At 42.5% G+C, this 21947-nt stretch overlaps 2 protein-coding genes across 2 annotated transcripts; both read left to right on the forward strand.

Annotated features, from left to right (window-relative positions):
- The first annotated feature begins 4632 nt into the window (after positions 1-4632).
- Positions 4633-5805, forward strand: LOC124009418 (proteasome subunit beta type-11-like). The gene is made up of 2 exons (XM_046321235.1): positions 4633-5245; positions 5465-5805. The coding sequence occupies exons 1-2, from the start codon at positions 4633-4635 to the stop codon at positions 5803-5805; spliced, it is 954 nt and encodes a 317-aa protein (XP_046177191.1).
- Positions 5806-8934: 3129 nt separating this feature from the next.
- Positions 8935-17127, forward strand: LOC124009825 (proteasome subunit beta type-5-like). Its single transcript, XM_046322016.1, has 3 exons — positions 8935-9184; positions 9797-10103; positions 16514-17127. The coding sequence occupies exons 1-3, from the start codon at positions 8960-8962 to the stop codon at positions 16798-16800; spliced, it is 819 nt and encodes a 272-aa protein (XP_046177972.1). The 5' UTR covers positions 8935-8959; the 3' UTR covers positions 16801-17127.
- Positions 17128-21947: the final 4820 nt, after the last annotated feature.

The following is a 21947-nucleotide window of genomic DNA, read 5'->3' on the forward strand; positions in this document are numbered from 1 at the left end:
AGTTCAGGAGTGAACATGTGCTTAAAAAGTTGCATAAATTCACACTTTGTGCAATAATAGTGTTCACCGTGATTTTTGAATGACTACCTAATCTCTGTACCCCACACATACGATTATTTGTAAAGTCCCTCAGCCGAGCAGTGCATTTCTAAAACAAATTCAACCACAAAGATCAGGGAGGTTTTCCAATGCCTCGCAAAGAATGGCCCCTATTGGTAGCTGGGTTAAAATTAAAAAAAGATATTGATTATACAAAGTCGTTCTGCCTCTGAGCAAGGCAGTTAGTGGATGTCGATTAAGGCAGACCTCTGATTCAGAGGGGTTGGGTTAAATGCGGAAGACTCATTTCAGTTGAAGGCATTCAGTTATACAACTGACTAGGTATCAAATCTAATTTTATTTGTCAAATGCGCCGAATTCAACAGGTATAATACAACAACATTTCACCTTACAGTGAAATGCTTACTTACAAGCACTTAACCAAAAATGCAGTTTTAAGAGAAGACCTAAACAAAAGTAAGAGATAAGAATAATAAATAATTAGAAAGCAGCAGTAAATAACAATAGCGGGGCTATATACAGGGGTACCGGTACAGAGTCAATGTGCAGGGGCACCGGTGTCGAGGAAATTGACTGCACGGCCAGGCACGACTCCAACACCATCGTTAAGTTTGCTGATAACACAACAGTGGTAGGCCTTATCACTGACAATGACGAGACATTATACATGTAGGTAGAATTATTAAAGTCTCTTGGATCTAGACTTGGCGCTCCGGTACCGCTTGCCGTGCGGTAGAACAGAGAACAGTCTATGACTAGGGTGGCTGGAGTCTTACAATTTTTAGGGCCTTCCTCTGACACCACCTGGTATAGAGGTCCTGGATGGCAGGAAACTTGGCTCCAGTGATGTACTGGGCCGTATGCACTACCCTCTGTAGTGACCTTGCAGTTGGAGGCCGAGCAGTTGCCATACCAGGCAGTGATGCAACCCGTTATGATGGGTCGCTTCGATGGTGTAAATGTAAAACCTTTTGTCGACCTGAGGACCCATGCCAAATCTTTTCAGTCTCCTGAGGGGTAATAGGTTTTGTTGTGCCCTCTTCACAACTGTTTTGGTGTTCTTGGACAATGTTAGTTTGTTGGTGATGTGGACGCCAAGGAACTTAAAGCTCTCAACCTGCTCCACTACAGCCCCGACAATGAGAATGGGGGCGTGCTCAGTCCACAATCATCTCCTTTGTCTTGATTACATTGAGGGACAGGTTGTTGTCCTTGCACCACACGGTCATGTCTCTGACCTCCTCCCTATAGTCTGTCTCATCGTAGTCGGTTACCACTGTTGTGTCATCAGCAAACTTAATGATGGTGTTTGAGTCGTGCCTGGCCGTGCAGTCATGAGTGAAATGGCAGTGTGGAGTGCAATAGAGATTGCATCAACTGTGGATCTGTTGGTGCAGTATGTAAATTGGAGTGGGTCTAGGGTTTCTGGGATAATGGTGTTGATGTAAGCCATGACCAGCATTTCAAAGTATTTAATGGCTACAGATGTGAATGCTACGGGTCGGTAGTCATTAAGGCAGTTTACCTTAGTCTTCTTGGGCACAGGGACTATTGTGGTCTGCTTGAAACATGTTGGTATTACAGACTCTGACAGGGAGAGTTTGAAAATGTCAGTTAAGACACTTGCCAGTTGGTCAGCGCATGCTCGGAGTATACGTCCTGGTAATCTGTCTGGCCCAGCGGCCTTGTGAATGTTGACCTGTTTAAAGGTCTTACTCACATCACACGCAGAGTGTGTGATCACACAGTTGTCCGGAACAGCTGATGCTCTCATGCATGTTCCAGTGTTACTTGCCTCAACTTGCATAGAAGTTATTTAGCTTGTCTGGTAGGCTCGTGTCACTGGCCAGCTCTAAGCTGTGTTTCCCTTTGTAATATTTTGCAAGCCCTGCCACATCCGATGAGCGTCGGAGCCGGTGTAGTACAATTCGATCTTAGTCCTGTATTGATGCTTTGCCTGTTTGATGGTTTATCGTAGGGCATAACGGGATTTCTTATAAGCTTCCAGGTTCGAGTCCCGCTCCTTGAAAGCGACAGCTCTACCCTTGTTGCCTGTAATCCATGGTATCTGGTTAGGGTATGTACATACAGTCACTGTGGGGACGACGTTCTCAATGCACTTATTGATAAAGCCAGTGACAGATGTGGTGTACTCCTCAATGCCACCGGAAGAATCCCAGAACATAGTCCAGTCTGTGCTAGCAAAACAGTCCTTTAGTTTAGCATCTGCTTCATCTGACCACTTTTTTATAGACCGAGTCGCTGGTGCTTCCTGTTTTAATTTTTGCTTGTAAGCAGGAATCAAGAGGTTAGAGTTATGGTCAGATTCACCAAATGGAGGGTGAGGGAAAGCTTTGTACGCATCTCTGTGTGTGGAGTAAAGGTGGTCTCTAATTGTTTTTCCCCTGGTTGCACATTTAACATGCTGATAGAAATGAGGTAAAACTGATTTAAGTTTCCCCGCATTAAAGTTCCTGGCCACTAGGAGCGCCGCCTCTGGATGAGTATTTTCCTGTTTGCTTATGGTAGAATACAGCTCATTGAGTGTGGTGTTAGTGCCAGCCTCGGTCTGATGTGGTATGTAGCTACAAAAAATACAGATAGTGTGGTCTACAGCTTATCATGAGATACTCTACCTCAGGCGAGAAAAACCTTGAGACTTCCTTAGATATCGTGCACCAGCTATTATTTGCAAATATGAATAGGCCCCTGCCCCGTGTCTTACCAGAGGCTGCTGTTCTGTCCTGCTGATAGAGTGTATAACCCATCAGCTGTATGTTCTTAATGTCGACGTTCAGCCACGACTCGGTGAAACATAAAATATTACAGTTTTTCATGTCCCGTTGATAGGATATACGTACTTTCAGTTCCTCTCATTCATTTTCCAGCGATTGGACTTTAGCTATCAGAACAGAAGGAAAGGGCAGATAAGCCACTCATCTCCTGATCCTCACAAGGCATCCTGATCTCTTTCCGCGAATCCTACGTTTCCTTTTCCAGAGAATCACGGGGATTTGGACCTGGTCGTGTGTCTGTAGTATATCCCTCGCGTCTGACTCATTGATGACGAACTCCTTATACAATTTGAGGTGAGTAATCCCAGTTCTGATGTCCAGAAGCTCTTTTCGGTCATAAGAGACGGTAGCAGCAACATTTTGTGCAAAAAAACACACAAAGAAACCTAACAAAATAGCATGGTTGGTTAAGAACCAATAAAATGGCAGCCCTCCCCTCCGGCGCCATCTTGTATATATCCCCCTTTCCCTATAGGTTATTGTGTGTAGATAGGTAACAAAAAAACATTTAAACCATTTATATTCGTGCTGCAACACAACAAAATGTGGAATAAGTCAAGGGGCATGAATACTTTCTGAAGGCACTGTATTTATTGGAAAGGAGCATCAAGCTCATCACTGTGCACTTTCACCACCCTGTGAAGTTCATCATAATTTATTTCATCTGTAGCCTAATAACCTGCATACTTTCCTGAGCTGTAGTGACTCCAAGTTGACTTCAATATGATGGTTAATATATCAATATTTGAGCATAAAATCATTTCCACCGTTATTTCTCACATAATTAATTGTCTAGCGTATTTTGTTTTGTTGGGATTTGGAACGTTTACCGACAAGGCCTGTCGTGACATTTTTTATGCAACATGTTCTTTACTCGCATAAAAAGGTTGGATGGTAAACTTGTCATAGTTAGAAAAAGGTTTAGTCCAAATCAAACGTTGGGCATAATATTTATTTAATATTATGAGTCCTATAAATTAAAATGGCCAATTTTGGTGCAATTAATTAGCTTAATTTCTGAGATCAAATGATATTTCAACAAAATAATGTTGCATGAATGCTAATCTTATCTGTTTCTAACAACAGACACGATTTCGGAACAATATGAGATGGTGTCGAAATCCTCTTCCTTGTTCTTTTTGAAGGGTAACGACCCTTTTGTGAAGAATAATAATAATTGGATTTACCTTCAAATATAACTCACAGATATAAAATGACATTAAATGTGAAACAAAAAATGTAACAAGAGGACATGTTTATGCAAGTGCAAGTGTCGCTTCACTAATGTGGCCTATTGACAAGCTGCCTCAGAATTGACCCTGTAGTGTTTGTAGAGTCGCTTCTCTATATCGTATCACCATCACAACAGAAGCACTATCATATATCGCTAAGTCAAGCTAAATGCTTGTGAGAAATATTAGTGTGTGTGTGTTTGTGCGCGCATGTGTGTGTCAGACTGCAATATAAAAACACTTCAAGTTCAGTGTCATTGTATTTGGGGAGAGAGTTGATACCAAGCAGGACTGTCATATACAAGGCCGTAAAAATGGATTTCACTGGGAGAAATTGAACAAGCCTAAGGACAGTTTCTCTGGATTATGGATTGCTCTGTGCTGTTAAATTGTATTGCCTCTCCATATTAAGAGATTACACTGAGCATCAACCTTTTACACAAATTCAAGGGACAGTAAATCTGTTTTTGTAGGGAGATTGAGTCTGTTTTGTGATCTTTATTGCATTGATATCTACCACAATCCGTCAGCAAAATACCATCACAATGGCTTTACAAGATGTCAGTGGCTTTCAGGACACCCCTATGTCTCACATGTGGAATACTCCTGCCTCACTATCTGGGCCTATGGGAGATACCACTCCTCTCCTGGACATGGCTGATGAAAGGATCCTTGGTTGGGGAAGGTTTAAATCATCTGAGAGAGATGGAGGGGTGCCTCTGCGCTTTTTCATACCTCCTCCTCAGAGCTCTGTTCCTTTCCGCTGTGACAACAGACACACGTCCCTTTCTTCCCTGTCCACCTCCTCATCACTGCCCACCCGCCGCCCATTCCCTTTGTCTCATGGAACCACTACCCTGGCCTTTGTGTTCCAAGGAGGTGTTATAGCAGCGGCAGACACACGTGCCAGCTGCTCAGGGCTTGTCGCCTGTCCCTCTGCCCAGAAGATCCTGCCCATCCACTCCCATTTACTGGTCACCACCTCAGGCAGTGGTGCAGACTGCATGCTATGGGAGAGAATCCTGGCCAGAGAGATCCGCCTTTACCAGCTACGGCACGGCCGCCGCTTGTCAATTACTGGCTCTGCCAAGCTCCTCTCTCATATGCTGCACCCCTTTAAGGGGACTGATGTGTGTGTGGCAGCTACTCTTTGTGGCTGGGATGTAGAGGAGGTTAGGGTGGAGGAATTCAAGGGACAAAGAGTTGATAGGATGGGATCAGGCAGAGACGACAGCATCTCTCCAGCAAAACGGCCCATTGAAGAGACAGTATTGTCAACTAGTGATGCTTGTAGTCAAGATGACTTGACTGACCGTGCCTGTGAGAGAACAAGACATGCAGTAACTGATGTGGACCTGACAAGATCCCATCCTGTCAGGGATCGTTGTGGCCCAAAGCTGTTCTATGTGTGCAGTGATGGCACCCGGCTGCAGGGAGAGCTTTTCTCGGTTGGCTCAGGTTCGCCTTATGCTTACGGAGTGCTGGATGGAGAGGTGCGGTGGAGCCTGAATGAGGAGGAGGCTATCTCATTGGCCAGAGAAGCTGTGTACAGGGCCACACACAGAGATGCATATTCAGGGAACTGTGTGGACCTTTTCCACATCACTGCCCAAGGATATTGCCGAAGAGACAGGGAGGATCTGAGAGAGGAGTACCACAGAAAGAGGGAGAGGGTGCTGAAGAGGGGAAAAGAAGAGAGTGAGGAAGATAAGAAATAGGGATTGATAAATAGGGAAGGGGGATGGTTGGGGTTAGAGGGTAGGGGTAGATTTAGCCCATTCATAGCTGCTAATTACCTTTAGCGTCTATTCATGAACGTATATCTTTTGGCCGGGGGAGTTTAATGAAGAGCCCCGACACTCGTGCTGAACGTTAACATTCATCGCTTGCAGTACGGTTTTGGAAACATAAGGAACGTATATTTCATATCAGCCATATTTCCATGTTACAGCTCTTGTTTACAGAAAACAGATGGAAGACAGAGGTGACTACCTCTGCTAATTAGCTAACTGCGTCTCCGAACACCTGTGTGTAAACGGAAGACGGACACCATAATTGTGTTGTCACAAAAAAATACTGTCAGCGGCAACTCTGTTAAAACCGGTTAAAATAGTGTACAGTCAATGTAGCCTATATTTAGCATTTGGGAATTTATTTTGATGTGATATGAAGGTAGAGGGCTTTATGTTTCTAGAACTGCACTGCAATTGAGAATTAATTCACGTTTAGATTGAGTGTTTGGACTGCCAGAGCCAATTCGCCTAGAAACAGAACATGTCAGTTCCTTGGACTATAGGGAGTAATTTTATGCTTCTTTAGTTCATTCTTGGGCTAGGGTAGATTTAAGTAAATAGAATCACTGGCCACTTTTTACAGAAAGTAAGGGAAATGCATGCAGAGATGGTGGGTCAGATACAGGGTGTGGGTGCAGAGGGAGAGAATGAAGAGGAAAGGTTGGCAACAAGCAAGGAATAAATTAGATGAGAGCTGCTGCCACAGTCTGCCAGTGAGATACTACTTCTTCTTGGATTAAGTTTAACAGCGGTTGGCATCCTGCCAGTGCAATAGTGGCCACTCTTAGCATTTGGCATCTTCGATTCAAAGAAGACAGAAAAGAAAGATGCCGGGGGTCATGCAACATCTTTGGTCTTGACTCTAGGTGTGGGGAAGAGGGGATCAGTAGAGCGAGAGAAAATACAGAGAGGTGGAGTAAAATGGCATGGAGTGGAGTGAAAGCTGAGTTCGAATCGAGCAGAGCATCAAGCAAAGTTGGTGAAGATGAAAGTCCTGAATGGACAACAGCAGTGTCAAACTGGAACAAAAAGGAAATAGTCTAAAATTGGAGTGAAGGATACATCTACGAATGATAGTGATTTGCTTACTTTTTTGGGGGGGGGGGGGTGTCTTATTTTGATTCATTGTAATTCTGAAGAACAGAGCACGATTGCAGTGGGCCTCAAAAGAATCCGGACAACAGAAATTTGTGCTTTGAACTTCGGAGTAGATCACCCGTCAAAAGAGTCATCTCAGGGGTGACGATGGATGTTCACGTTGAATACCTAAGGAGAATTCCTGGTGTGGTTTAGTGCCCGGCTTCTGACTTGCTGGGTGAATGGAGAGAAGAAGAAAGTCTGTTGGTCCTATTTTTTTTTGAAAAGAGCATCTACCTACGCATGTGAAGCTTGGCTATGTAAGACACAGTGTTAGAGCTGGATTGTTGTTTCAAGTGTGTGCAGACGGACAGAGTATACTGAAGAACGATGTGTAGAAGGACGACGGTGTTGCAATTGTGGTGGGGTTCATGATCCCGAGTTCCTGGAGTGAAGGCGATTGAGTTGGCAAAAGTTAGTGATCAATCGAATCTCCTACGCGGAGGCGATTTGAAATCATTTATTAAACAAGTGATGCTAGTGAACTTAGGGTAGTGGATGCACCACAGCCTGTAGTAAAAGTTTGCAGCCAGTCAAACAATACCCTGTGTGTTAAAAAGATAGAGTTCCTGGCCACATTTATAAACTGTACAACTCAAGTCTCAACGAAGTCTATAAAACTGGACATTGTGACTGCAGAAGGAAAGACTTTGGGACATAAAGATTTTACATCTGAAGACATGCAAGGGGTACTGGTGCCAGAAGAAGGCCTGCCCTCCGAGGCACCCCTTGTGCCTGTGTAGGGATCAGATCTATACCTTTTTTTAACAGTAAAGTTGTTTGATTTATTTAATAACATTTTAGGTATACACTACCGTTCAAAAGTTTGGGGTCACTTAGAAATGTCCTTGTTTTTGAAAGAAAAGCACATTTTTTTGTCCATTAAAATCAAAACCTTCTACACAAAATGTATCCAAAATGCAGTGTAGATATTGCTAATGTTGTAAATGACTATTATAGCTGGAAAAAGCTGATTTCTTTAATGGAATATCTACATAGGCGTACAGTGGCCCATTATCAGCAACTATCACTCATGTGTTCCAATGGTGCACTGTGTTAGCTAATCCAAGTTTATAATTTTAAAGGCTAATTGATCATTAGAAAACACTTTTGAAATTATGTTAGCACAGCTGAAAACTGTTGTTCTGATTAAATAAGCAATAAAACTGTCCTTCTTTAGACTAGTTGAGTATCTGGAGCATCAGTTCGATTACAGGCTCAAAATGACCAGAAACAGAGACCTTTCTTCTGAAACACGTCAGTCTATTCTTGTTCTGAGAAATGAAATCTTTTCCACGAGAGAAATTGCCAAGAAACTGAAGATCTCGTACAACGCTGTGTTCTTCTCTCTTTACAGAACAGCGCAAACAGGCTCTAACCAGTATAGAAAGAGGAAGTTGGAAGCCCCAGTGCGCAACTGAGCAAGAGGACAAGTACATTAGTGTCTAGTTTGAGAAACAGACCCCTCACAAGTCCTCAACTGGCAGCTTAATTAAATAGTACACGCAAAACACCAGTCTCAATGTCAACAGTGAAGAAGCGACTCCGGGATTTCTCGCATGGAATAGCATTCATTTCTCAGAACAAGATAATGAGCCTCTGTACGCCTATGTAGATATTCCATTAAAAATCAGCTGTTTCCAGCTACAATAGTCATTTACAACATTAGCAATGTCTACACTGTATTTCTGATCAATTTGATGTTATTTTAATGGACAAAAAATGTGTTTTTCTTTCAAAAGCAAGGACATTTCTAAGTGACCCCAAACTTTTGAACGGTATATATAAATCCCAGAGTCGTTATTGCCGTTCAAAAGTTATGAAGTGTTATCCTCTATTCATCCCGTACAGTAGGTGGCGCGATGCACATCCAATTGTACATTCGCAAAAATACCATAGAAGGAGACGTGTATGTCGGTTGATCTCCAAAACACTTTCAAAGATGGCGTTGTCTAGTGTCTTGCAGAGTGAGTCTGCGGATTTTTCATTTAATAATGACCGGTCTTTTTCATTTGGTTGTCGATTCGGTCAGACCGATTTGGGATTTGGGGCTGCACCGGGCGACAGACTTAATTTCGCCATAAAAGCTTCACTCGGCCCTGACGACAAGGACGGCCCGGAGAGAAAAATAGAATTTCTCCATGGGACTACCACCTTGGCTTTCAAAGTAAATTAAGATTGCTAGTTAAAGCCTTTTTTAAAATGTAATATAACTCACACATGAACTAAAATGATATCCGTGATAATTGTATTTGATATCAGCTATATCTAGCTATATTGGTGACGTGATCTTGAGTTTCTTGCTTTGTCTGTTTTTCAGTTTTCTTGATGGTTAGCTAGCTAGCTTATGTTAGCGTGTAAATTGTGCTTGCTCATTGCCAACGCTAGCCAAGCTTGCAAGCTAGCTATTTAAATAACTGCCTGCAGTAGCTTGACAACACTGACAGTTCTCCAGCTAGATTACAAGTTTGCTTTATCCAAATGTGTCACATACTAGCTAGTAGCCACAGTTTATTTGCTTGGCATTTGTCAGTAATTTCAATTGCACTTAGTTAGTTACGTGGTCCTATCCAGGGCAAAGGTTACTTGCTAAGTATACATTACATACTGGCCTAAACGTTGTTCATTAGAATTTGTATCCTTCTAAAAGTGTTGGATCAACTTCTCTGTAGCAGAAAGAAACCATCAACGGACAGCCAGTAAGGCCACCAATTTCTCAAGTCAAGAGCAGCTGGCCCTCCTTAACCAACCTGCAATCCCATTTGTCATCATTCCACAGTTCCAACATGGCGTCATCGTGGCGGTGGACTCTCGGGCCACAGCTGGCGCCTACATCGCCTCCCAGACTGTAAAGAAGGTTATAGAGATTAACCCGTACCTGCTGGGCACCATGGCTGGAGGTGCAGCAGACTGCAGCTTCTGGGAGCGCCTGCTGGCCCGCCAGTGTCGCGTCTATGAGCTTCGCAACAAGGAGCGCATCTCTGTGGCAGCTGCCTCCAAGCTTCTGGCAAATATGGTGTACCAGTATAAAGGCATGGGCCTCAGCATGGGCACCATGGTGTGTGGTTGGGACAAGAGGGGACCAGGTAATTAAAACTCCTACACTCTGAGTACATGTGTTACCCCAATTGACGTAGCTATGTTACAGTGGAACCCCAGTCATACCTGTACATGTATTTGTTTACACTATGATCCGGTGAACTAGCCAACTATGTAAACTGTTTTCCCATACTCATACCAGGTAGGCAACATACATCATGACTTAGTAGCTGTTCAGAGTATGAGGTGTGTGTGTATATTCTTTTTTGTGGTTCATAATAGCAATAGTTAGCAGGGATTGAGTGAACTTCTCCTGTCTCTGCTGCTTGTGAAAATGTTTACAACACATCAGCTGTCAACAGTTACCAACACAGTTCAAAAAGTAGGCTAAGTACTGGTTTGACTGCATTATGGTTGTCTCCCACTAGATGGCATTGCTGTCACACTTGCTTACTTTTGTGTATTTAACTTGTGTTTTTAGATGCTGTGAGGTAATAGTCAGTAGCCTACATTACAGTACATGAGGTGTGCTTAAAGAGGGCTGCACCATGACGCTGTGACGGGAGATTGATAGGGCTGGGACTTTGGGCCAGGGAGAGCCGGCGTGGTGATTGACGCACGGTCTCGGCCTGGACAATTGGGTCGCATGCATAAAGTGGTTCTGCTTGACCGATGAGCTTTGTTCACAGAGTGTGGAGTATGTGTGGACTTTCAGACTGCCTGGGACCTTGGTGACTCGTATTAAATCCTGCAATCAATCGCGTGAATAATGATCCCACTATAAGTGCTGTAGGAATGGCAGCAGCTACAATGCCAGTGATTTGAATGGAGAGGTAAATGTCATCTAAATTAAATCAATCTCGATTAAGAGAAAGCTCATTAGCGGTTACAATGATGTCAAGCACTGTTATTCTGGTGATTAAGTGTCTTAAGTGGCACAATAAATATATCTAATGAAGTATGTTAAGATCTTGACTAATATGACTGTAATAACATTCAATGCCATGGCTCTCAAATGGTGAACAGGCTTAGTGCCTGGTAATAACATTCAATGCCATGGCTCTCAAATGGTGAACAGGCTTAGTGCCTAGTAATAACATTCAATGCCATGACTCTCATATGGTGAACAGGCTTAGTGCCTGGCTGCTAGATGGTGTGAGTTAACGCACACCTCTCGCGGTCGTGTTCTGTTGCTGGTTTCTAGGACACAAATCGTCTCATGTTTTGTGATCAGTGTACTTAAAGTAACTGTCAAGTGAAAAGCTCACTTTTAAAAGTTCTTATTCTGTTAACTTGTATCCAAATAATGTTGTTGACTTGTATTATACTCCTATTTGTGGCTAAAGGGCAAAAAACACTTCAAAAGCAAGAATAATTTTTAATGACACACATTCTGTACGCCCACACCATTCCAACACAATTAACATACTTAATTACAATTTTTTTTGGGGGGAAACTTTCACTATTAATTATATTTCAAAGAAATCTGGGAACATTGAACAGTTACTTTTAAAGGGTAAGCGTCATGAAATGGAGAGACTATATGATGCATTGACGGCCAAGTTAATGCACTGTAATACCAAACCACATAGGCTCCTGAAGTGAGTGAGTCAGTGGATTTGCACAGGTAGCAGGAGCTGCACAGTATAGGTAAGCTGCTGTTCCCTAGTGAGTGTGAGGCTGAGCATCTGTTTTTGAAGCCCCTGGCCTCCTTTCCCTTGGAGCGGAGCCAGTGATGTGTTTAAGTGAGACAGACACATTCAGACAGACAGACACTCTGCTCGTCCGTCTGATGCCAGCCCCTGCTCTTCTGAAGGCTGTCACTCTGATGTTCCTCAGCGCTGACATGAAAAAGAGCTAGAGCTTAACCGCCTGTCACCTAACTGGTGGAGTGGAAGGCGAGGCGCTATGCCGGAACGTTCCGCCTTTCGCAGCCCGCCGCCTTCCTGCAGGTTTATGTGGGCTCGTGAATTTAAGCCCTTTTGTTCTGCCATGATGAGCGTCCCCCTCTCCCCTCATCTTCTGTGCCGCTTCTCAGTGACGCACTCTCCCTCCCCCTCCGTCATCCCAATCTACATTCCTGCGTTCTCTACATAGATCCCAGGTGTGTTATGGATGTGGAGGTGTTGGTGCTTTTATCCCTGCCTGGCCCTGAAGAGCCACCCTCCTCCTTCCTCCCTGCCTCTTTGCATGAGTGGCTGCCTTTAGAAAAGTCTCTATTACATTTTTAACCAGTCCTCAGTCTTCAGTCGCAGCTCCAAAATGGCAAATTATCCTGGCATAGGCAGGAGCTTAGTGATTATCAGAGAGAGCTAACGACGCGTATAGAAGGTGCAATTTGCCAGTTGAAAGCAATTGTGACTTCTTAGAGCAATTTCTTAAAGAAGTATGCTTTAATAGGCTGTCCTTAACTGTCCTGGGAGGTGTGTGTGTGTGTGTGTGAGATTCACAATTATCATAGGTTCATGTTTTTATGGTGTTGAGAGACTGGCTTTTTCCCTCCCTGATTCACCATCTGTAGGTTGGCTCTCTGGTGGAACAGCACAGGCTGGTGGGGCTAGTCACTGCTGCTGCGTCACTGTGATCAAGCCCTCTGCGTGTCACATTGGGGATTAAACTGTCTCACAAGTCATCCTTGCAAATACACCAGCCTGAATTTTGTGTGTGTATGTGTGCTTGCATTATCAGGTGTAGCATGTGCGAGTGTGTATATATGAATATGGTTGTGATTTTGTTTAGTTTTTCCATCTTTCCTCTGAGTTCGGGTCACCTGCTTGGCCTGGTATGGGTTGATAATTAATTTGGGTGTGTTGGGAGGGATCAATAAGGCCTAGAGCAGCGCCCCGGGGTAGACAGGCAGGCAGTGTTTCGGGATGTGCCTCGTCAGCAGGTTCTGCTGGGCTTGGTTTACTCTGAGGATGCAGCTGTTCACATTCCCTCTGGAGGGCACCGCATGGTGTGTGCACTTGGATCTATTACGTGTTTTGTGTGCGTGTGAGAGAGAGAAGTGTTTGTGGATGGTAGGGCTGTCCCTAACTAAAATAAAAAATATATAATCTTGGTCGACTGAGTTGTCTGTTCTTTCAACCAAGCGATTGGTAGACATTTTTTAAAAGTGTATTTTTAAATATATATTTGACACATTCTATGTTTTTATAAAAAATCATCTATATGTGGGCTACTGAGCTTGCCTGATGCTTTAAGTACTGTTATTTAAAAAATAAAGTAAAACAAATGACTAAGAGTCTGAGATCAATGTAGGCTAACCAGATGGAAAAAAACCTGTTCCCGACCCTCCTCTTCCGCTGCTGGCCCTCGCAGATTCTGCCATTATGCTCCTGAAGTTGCCGGTAATAGCCTACACCAGCGGTTTGGAGTGCCAAGTTATCATACCCTTTCTACTGATCTGCGTGCAAGTTATGATTTTCATGTGCACATTTTCGTGGAACAGTTTCATTTAATTTCTAATAGTCTATATATCTCAAAATAAATCTGTTTCAAGTTTGTCATTGAGTGACCCAGCCAGAGTCCATTCAGAGACTTGTCCCGAAGCCATTCCTGCGTTGTCTTGTCTGTGTGCTGATGCTGCTACCACCATGCTTCACCATAGGGATGATGCCATTTTACCTCCAGATCTGACGCTTGGCCTCTTGGTTTCATCAGACTAGAAACTTGTTTCTTATGATCTGAGAGTCCTTTAGGTGCCTTTTGGAAAACTCCAAGCAGGCTGTTATCTGCCTTTTACTGAGGAGTGGCTTCCATCTGGCCACTACCATATATACCTGATTGGTGAAGTGCTGCAGAGATGATTGTCCTTCTGGAAGGTTCTCCCATCTCCCCAGAGGAACTCTGTCAGAGTGACCATCGGGTTCTTGGACACTTCCCTGACCAAGGCCCTTCTCCCCGATTGCTCAGTTTGACAGGCCGGCCAGCTCTAGGAAGAGTCTTGGTGGTTCCAAACTTCTTCCATTTAAGAATGATGGAGGCCTCTGTGTTCTTGGGGACCTTCAATGCAGCAGAAATTTTGGTACCCTTCCCCAGATCTGTGCCTCAACACAATCCTGTCTCGGAGCTCTACGAACAATTCCTTGGACCTCATGGCTTGGTTTTTGCTCTGACATGCGCTGTCAACTGTGTGACCTTATGTAAATAAGCTATTTATTTTTTAAGTCTGCAAATTCTAACCCTGTTTTAACTTTGTTATTATGGGAGATTGTGTGTAGTTAGATTTGATTTGAGGGTAAAAATGTTATTTAATACATTTTAGAGTACGGCTGTAATGTTACCATGTGGAAAAAGTCAAGGAGCCTGAATACTTTCCCGGAGGGGAGGGGTGTGTGTGTATATTTATATGTATGTATGTATATTTTGTGTGTGTGTGTGTGTGTGTATATATTTCCATTTCCCTGACAGTTCAGCACGTCCGTCCATCAGTCTATGTACATACGTGTTTATGTGTGTGTATGTATATGTGTGTGTGTGTGTGTGTGTGTATATGTACAGTGCCTTGCGAAAGTATTCGGCCCCCTTGAACTTTGCGACCTTTTGCCACATTTCAGGCTTCAAACATAAAGATATAAAACTGTATTTTTTTTGTGAAGAATCAACAACAAGTGGGACACAATCACGAAGTGGAACGACATATATTGGATATTTCAAACTTTTTTAACAAATCAAAAACTGAAAAATTGGGCGTGCAAAATTATTCGGCCCCCTTAAGTTAATACTTTGTAGCGCCACCTTTTGCTGCGATTACAGCTGTAAGTCGCTTGGGGTATGTCTATCAGTTTTGCACATCGAGAGACTGAAATTTTTTCCCATTCCTCCTTGCAAAACAGCTCGAGCTCAGTGAGGTTGGATGGAGAGCATTTGTGAACAGCAGTTTTCAGTTCTTTCCACAGATTCTCGATTGGATTCAGGTCTGGACTTTGACTTGGCCATTCTAACACCTGGATATGTTTATTTTTGAACCATTCCATTGTAGATTTTGCATTATGTTTTGGATCATTGTCTTGTTGGAAGACAAATCTCTGTCCCAGTCTCAGGTCTTTTGCAGACTCCATCAGGTTTTCTTCCAGAATGGTCCTGTGTTTGGCTCCATCCATCTTCCCATCAATTTTAACCATCTTCCCTGTCCCTGCTGAGGAAAAGCAGGCCCAAACCATGATGCTGCCACCACCATGTTTGACAGTGGGGATGGTGTTCAGGGTGTTGCTTTTACGCCAAACATAACGTTTTGCATTGTTGCCAAAAAGTTCAATTTTGGTTTCATCTGACCAGAGCACCTTCTTCCACATGTTTGGTGTGTCTCCCAGGTGGCTGGTGGCAAACTTTAAATGACACTTTTTATGGATATCTTTAAGAAATGGCTTTCTTCTTGCCACTTCCATAAAGGCCAGATTTGTGCTATATACGACTGATTGTTGTCCTATGGACAGAGTCTCCCACCTCAGCTGTAGATCTCTGCAGTTCATCCAGAGTGATCATGGGCCTCTTGGCTGCATCTCTGATCAGTCTTCTCCTTGTATGAGCTGAAAGTTTCGAAGGACGGCCAGTTCTTGGTAGAGTTGCAGTGGTCTGATACTCCTTCCATTTCAATATTATCACTTGCACAGTGCTCCTTGGGATGTTTAAAGCTTGTGAAATCTTTTTGTATCCAAATCCGGCTTTAAACTTCTTCTCAACAGTATCTCGGACCTGCCGGGTGTGTTCCTTGTTCTTCATGATGCTCTCTGAGCTTTTAACGGACCTCTGAGACTATCACAGTGCAGGTGCATTCATACGGAGACTTGATTACACACAGGTGGATTGTATTTATCATCATTAGTCATTTAGGTCAACATTGGATCATTCAGAGATCCTCACTGAACTTCTGGAGAGAGTTTGCTGCACTGAAAGTAAAGGGGCTGAATAATTTTGCACGCCCAATTTTTCAGTTTTTGATTTGTTAAAAAAGTTTGAAATATCCAATAAATGTCGTTCCACTTCATGATTGTGTCCCACTTGTTGTTGATTCTTCACAAAAATATACAGTTTTATATCTTTGTTTGAAGCCTGAAATGTGGCAAAAGGTCGCAAAGTTCAAGGGGGCCGAATACTTTCGCAAGGCACTGTGTGTGTGTGTGTGTGTGTACACACACGTATGTACATAGACTGTTGGACGGACGTGCTGAACTGTCAGGGAAGTTGAGGTGTAGGCTACACACTCGGGCTGACCCCATTAAGTGGACAGACCGTTGGTCGGCCGAGAATTTTTTTAGACTAGCAATGGGAAAAATATATATATTTTCCACTTAATGGGGTCAGCCCTAGTCTGTAGCCTACATCTCAATTTCCCTGACACAGTTCAACACTTGATTCCGAAAGTCTGTTAAATTAACCCACTTTACCTTGCTCTCCTCCTACCCCTCCCTGAATGTCAGATGGTATAGACTGATTCCGGTCTCTGCTTCCTCAGGGTTGTACTACGTGGACTCGGAGGGGAACCGTGTGTGCGGAGACCTGTTTGCAGTTGGCTCTGGGTCCATGTATGCGTACGGTGTGGTGGACAGCGGGCTGAGACAGGATCTATCTGTGGAAGAGGCGTGTGAGCTGGGCCGCAGGGCTATCTACCAGGCCACATACCGAGATGCCTACAGCGGAGGACAGGTCAACCTATACCACGTCCACAGTGAGGGCTGGACCAGAGTCTCCCAGGAAGATGTATTGAAGCTGCACCACCAGTACCAAGAACCAAAGAAATAGAGAGGGGAGGGAGGAATGGTCGAGTTTGAGAATTATAAGAATTAGGAATGGTTGATAAGGATATCGCAATAATTTTCTTCCGTTTTGGATGAATTTCACTTACACGTCTGTGGTTTACTTTCAGATATGTTCCTAGCTCATTTAAATGTTTGAACATTTTTCCCAAACAATGGGCTCCAGTTCCCCCACACGGTGTTTGATATGGGGGGCTCAATATACGGCTCACTCAGTCTTGGAGTAGTCTCTCTTACACTGTTATAGCTCTACCTTGTAACCAGAACTGGGAAAGCAAATATTTTATCAATAAATCCCGAGATGTTTTTTTTTTTTCAGCTTGGAATGTCTTTTTATTTGTGTCCTTTTGTTTTTCCTCCTGTGTTTACTGTAGATGTGTACATGAATAACATGCACACAACACATTCTCACCTGTCATTTCATATTTTTCCTTGACATTACTCCTTTCCCCAAAATGTTCATTTTCTGTTGACATTTTGTCATTTGCCTCTGAAATCTTGATGTTTTCTGTTCCTCTACCGATAGCGACCCTTCTAACCCTGCTCTGTGATCCAGTGGGGAGTAGCAGCAGTGTTTACCTTTTAAACCATTGGAGTTGCTCATTTACATATCTAGCATTAATTCTGTTTCCTGTGTGGAATACAGTGTATTTTCCCCTCACGTGTAACTTCCCCTCCACTGGTTTAGCAACGATTTAATTATTTAATTGGAAGGGAAATGTATTGTTTAATTTCTCTATGACACATTTAGCTTCTCAATGCTAATGTTATGTGCCGCTCTGTCACTGTGCTTTACGATGTAACGGTCTGCGTTGGGCTGTGAGGCCCTTCAGCGGTTTTATGGGCGGGAAACAACGGCAATGGGTAGACGTCTAGGCCCCTACCCCTTCAGCCAGGGTTAGAATCTAGTTTCACAGGTGGATAGTTGGCAGATGGAAAAATGAACAAATGGGATTTCAATAAATGTAAAAGAGCCTTTTCCAGTGTTCTGCTCTGAGTAAAAGGAAGAGATGCGAATTGCAACCTCACAATGGCACTGTGTGTTGAGCTGGATTCATGCAGAGCATTTAACTTACTGGTTAGTGGACCACTGATGAGATGGCAAGGTCATATGAGTGAGCAAAGACTATTTTAAGGATAAGCACAAGATTCCTAATTCAAATATTGAACTAATCTTGGTCTTCTCTTTCCAACATGATGGACTTGAGTGTGTAGAAGAACTGGAATGGAACAAAAGCTTGTACAACATGAGGGGCCTGTGGCCAGTTATGACCGAAGTTCTCCACCAGTGGAGGACGAACAGTTGGAACATCCTCAGTGAATTTCATAATTTAAATAATGAAACAAAGTTATCCTTTTAATATTAAACTATACTAAATATATTTACGTCACCAAATAATTCATTCAAATACTATTTTGCAAGGAAGGTCTATAGTAGTCTCAACAGCACTGTAATGTAGCACGGAGGACAGCAAGTTTCCATCCTCTAGGTACATTGACTTCAATACAAAACCTAGGAGGCTCATGGTTCTCACCCCTACCATAAACTTAAACAGTAATTATGACAACTTCCTGAGGATGTCCTCCTACCTATCAGAGCTCTTGCAACATGAACTAACATGTCCACCCAATCAAAGGATCAGAGAATGAATCTGGTACTGAAAGCATAAGCTACATCTAGCTAACAGTGCAGTGCATAAAATATGGTGAGTAGTTGACTCAAAGAGAGAGAAAGATAATAGTTACATTTCTTAAAAAAGGAAGAACCAATAGAGAGAGCTAGTTATATTTTGTTGTATTTTTTTTCACATTCACGTAGCTAGTGAATGCAGCTAGCTAGTCTAGCCTCTTGAAAAAATGGCTCACATATGATATCTACCTGGCTATGGCTATCCAACACTGGAACTCTTCCAAGTCAAGGTAAGCTTTTGGTTTTATGAATGTATCGCCACAGGGATCTGCTGTTGTAACTGCTAAACTGCTTGCTGACTATACTTTACTGCATGATTGTTGCGGGTTTATTAACGCCTTTGTTCTAGTTACTATGTTGACTGTGACGCTTGCTAATAGGTTGACAGCGATGTAGGCTGTGCTTAGCGGTTAGCAGTTATGCTATGAAGGTTTGGCTTGGAAAGCTTTTTTCACCTGGTCACAGACAGATGTGTTTTACACTGAAGTCCACAAATAAGAGGAAAAGGTGAGAAGAGGAGAGCTCTTATATGCGAGATGGAATTATACAACAAACAAATGGTCATGCTTTTTGTATTTGGCTGCTATGAAAGTGAAATGTTTGTGTGTGATCAAGGATGTATTAATTCCGCCGATTCTGTTAAAAAACTTTTCTTAAATGGAACGAAATGGGGATTAACATACTACCTGAATTTGAAACTGTTGTTTGCAACTGTTGGACTAATGATTATATCCTAGATCCACTTGATGCAGGGAAGAGTGTGCAAGGCGGTACTCAATGTCACTGTCACTTTGATTACTAAAATTTCTCTCAAACTACATTGTGAACTTTCATTCATAGGCTAGGTTGTTACATTTACATTTAAGTCATTTAGCAGACGCTCTTATCCAGAGTTACAACCTCATGATGGGTACAGGGAAAATGTGAGTTATGTAGTAGCCAAAACCTATTGATGTTACATTGAGCTGGGTGAATGGAATATGAATGACAGTCATCCAATATGCTGTAATAGAAATTAGCCATTCTCATAAAAAATGTATCGTCTTCCCTCATCTTAAACGGCACCGACTGCCACTGGTCTCCACCCTTGGTATAGGGCCATTTAGCTCTCAATATGAGGGCCATTTTTCAGTTTCATCATCTCATGATTTGCTCTCTCCACTCTCATAATGATTTAAAATCGACTATTGGATGGTGACACGGGGACGGTTTGACAAATGGTGAAAATAACATTGTGTTTGAACCTAAATAACAGTGCATTTTGAAAAAGACCAGCTGGTGAATGGCGATATAGGAAGGTGCCAGCACAATGATTTTCACAGTGTCAGAAAATAACCTCTATGCCCACGTAATGCCATCTGTCAGGTGGTCCTATGCAATTTTGGTCTCAGCTACCAAATCTGATTAAGGGTGAGGCTCCTGGGGGAGGCCAGTCTGTTAGATGAACACAGATCCATTTCAAACTGGATAGCTCCTGTGGATGGTCCTGTGTAGCTCAGTCGGTAGAGCATGGCGCTTGCAACGCCAAGGGTCGTGGGTTTGATTTCCGCTGGGGCCACCCATACGTGAAATCTATGCACGCAGGACTGTAAGCCATTTTGGATATAAGTACTATAATGGCATATACATTGCCTTCAGAAAGTATTCACACCCCTTAACTTTTTCCAAATTTTGTTGTGTTACAGCTTGAATGTATAGATTAAAATGAGATTTAGTGTCACACCATACCCCATAATGTCAAAGTGGAATTATATTTTTCAAAGTATTTACAAATGGATTACAAATGAAAAGCTGAAATTTCTTGAGCCAATCAGTGTTCAACCCCTTTGTTATGGCGAGCCTAAATAGGTTCAGCAGTAAAACATGACCTTAAGTCATATAATAGGTTGCATGGACTCACTCTGTGTGCAATAATAGTGTTTAACATGATTTTTTAATCACTACCTCATCTCTGTACCACACACACACACATATCTGTAAGGTCCTTCAGTCGAGCAGTGAATTTCAAACACGGATTCCATCACAAAGACCAGGGAGGTTTTCCAATGCCTCGCAAAGAAGGACACCTATTGGTAGTTACATTTATTTTTTTATTTTTTTTATCAGACATTGAATATTCCTTTTGAGCATGGTGAAGTTATGAATTACACTTTGGATAGTATATCAATAGACCCAGTCACTAATAAGATACAGGCGTCAGTTGCAGGAGAGGAAATAAATCTCACAGGGGTTTCACCATGAGGCCATGGTCACTTTAAAACAGTTACAGAGTTTAATGGCTGTGATAGGAGAAAACTGAGGATGGATCAAAAACATTGTAGTTACTCCATAATTCTAACCGAAATGACATAGTGAAAAGAAGGAAGCTTGTACAGAACAAATATATTCCAAACCATGCATCTTGTTCGTAATAAGGCACTAAAGTAAAACTGCAAAAAATGTGGCAAAGAAATGTACTTTATGTCCTGAATACAAAGCGTTAGGTTTGGGCCAAATACAACACTACACATAACTGAGTACCACTCTTCATATTTTCAAGCATGTTGGTGGCTGCATGATGTTATGGGAATGCGTTTCATCAACAAGGACTAGGGAGTTTTTTGGGATAAGAAGAAATGGAATAGAGCTAAGCACATGCAAAATCCTAGAGGAAAACCCGGTTCAGTCTGGTTCAGTCTGCTTTCCAACAGACACTCGGAGACAAATTCACCTTTCAGCAGGACAATAACCGAAAACACAAGGCCAAATATACACTGGAGTTGCTTACCAAGATGACATTGAATGTCCCTGGCCTAGTTACAGTTTTGATTTAAATTGTCTTGAAAAGCTATGGCAAGACTTGAAAATGGCTGTCTAGCATTGATCAACAACCAACTTGACAGAGCTTGAAGAATACCATTTTTTGTAATGTGCAAATATTGTACAATTCAGGTGTGCAAAGCTCTGAGACCCAGAAAGACTCAAAGCTGTATTTACTGCCAAATGTGTATTTCTGTATTTTATTTTCAGTAGTATTTCAAAAAATGTCGAAAAACATGGATTCACTTTGTCATTATTGAATGAAAAAAAGCAATGTAATCCATTTTGAATTCAGGCTCTAACAACAACAAAATGTGGAATAAGTCAAGGGGTATGAATACTTTCTGAAGGCACTGTATTATTATTATTATTATTATTATTATTATATATCTACAGGTCGATCTAAAACACTTATTCCATGTGACGGTAGGAGCAAAGAGATCAAAGAGAAAAACAATGATTAGCATGTGTGCCTTTGGTGATGATTGAGTGTACCAGAGAAAAACATATTATTTATTTGAATCTCATCCTTGATGCTGTACCAGGATCGGCAAAACAAATGAGAAGTCTATTTGGCTGAGGTAATGACTCTGGGCGCGCTGTCTTGTGTCCACCCTGAAGGCTCTCCGGGCGTCTGGTAAGCC

The sequence above is a fragment of the Oncorhynchus gorbuscha genome, linkage group LG22 (genome assembly GCF_021184085.1).
Source record: "Oncorhynchus gorbuscha isolate QuinsamMale2020 ecotype Even-year linkage group LG22, OgorEven_v1.0, whole genome shotgun sequence".
Taxonomy (NCBI): Eukaryota; Metazoa; Chordata; class Actinopteri; order Salmoniformes; family Salmonidae; genus Oncorhynchus; species Oncorhynchus gorbuscha.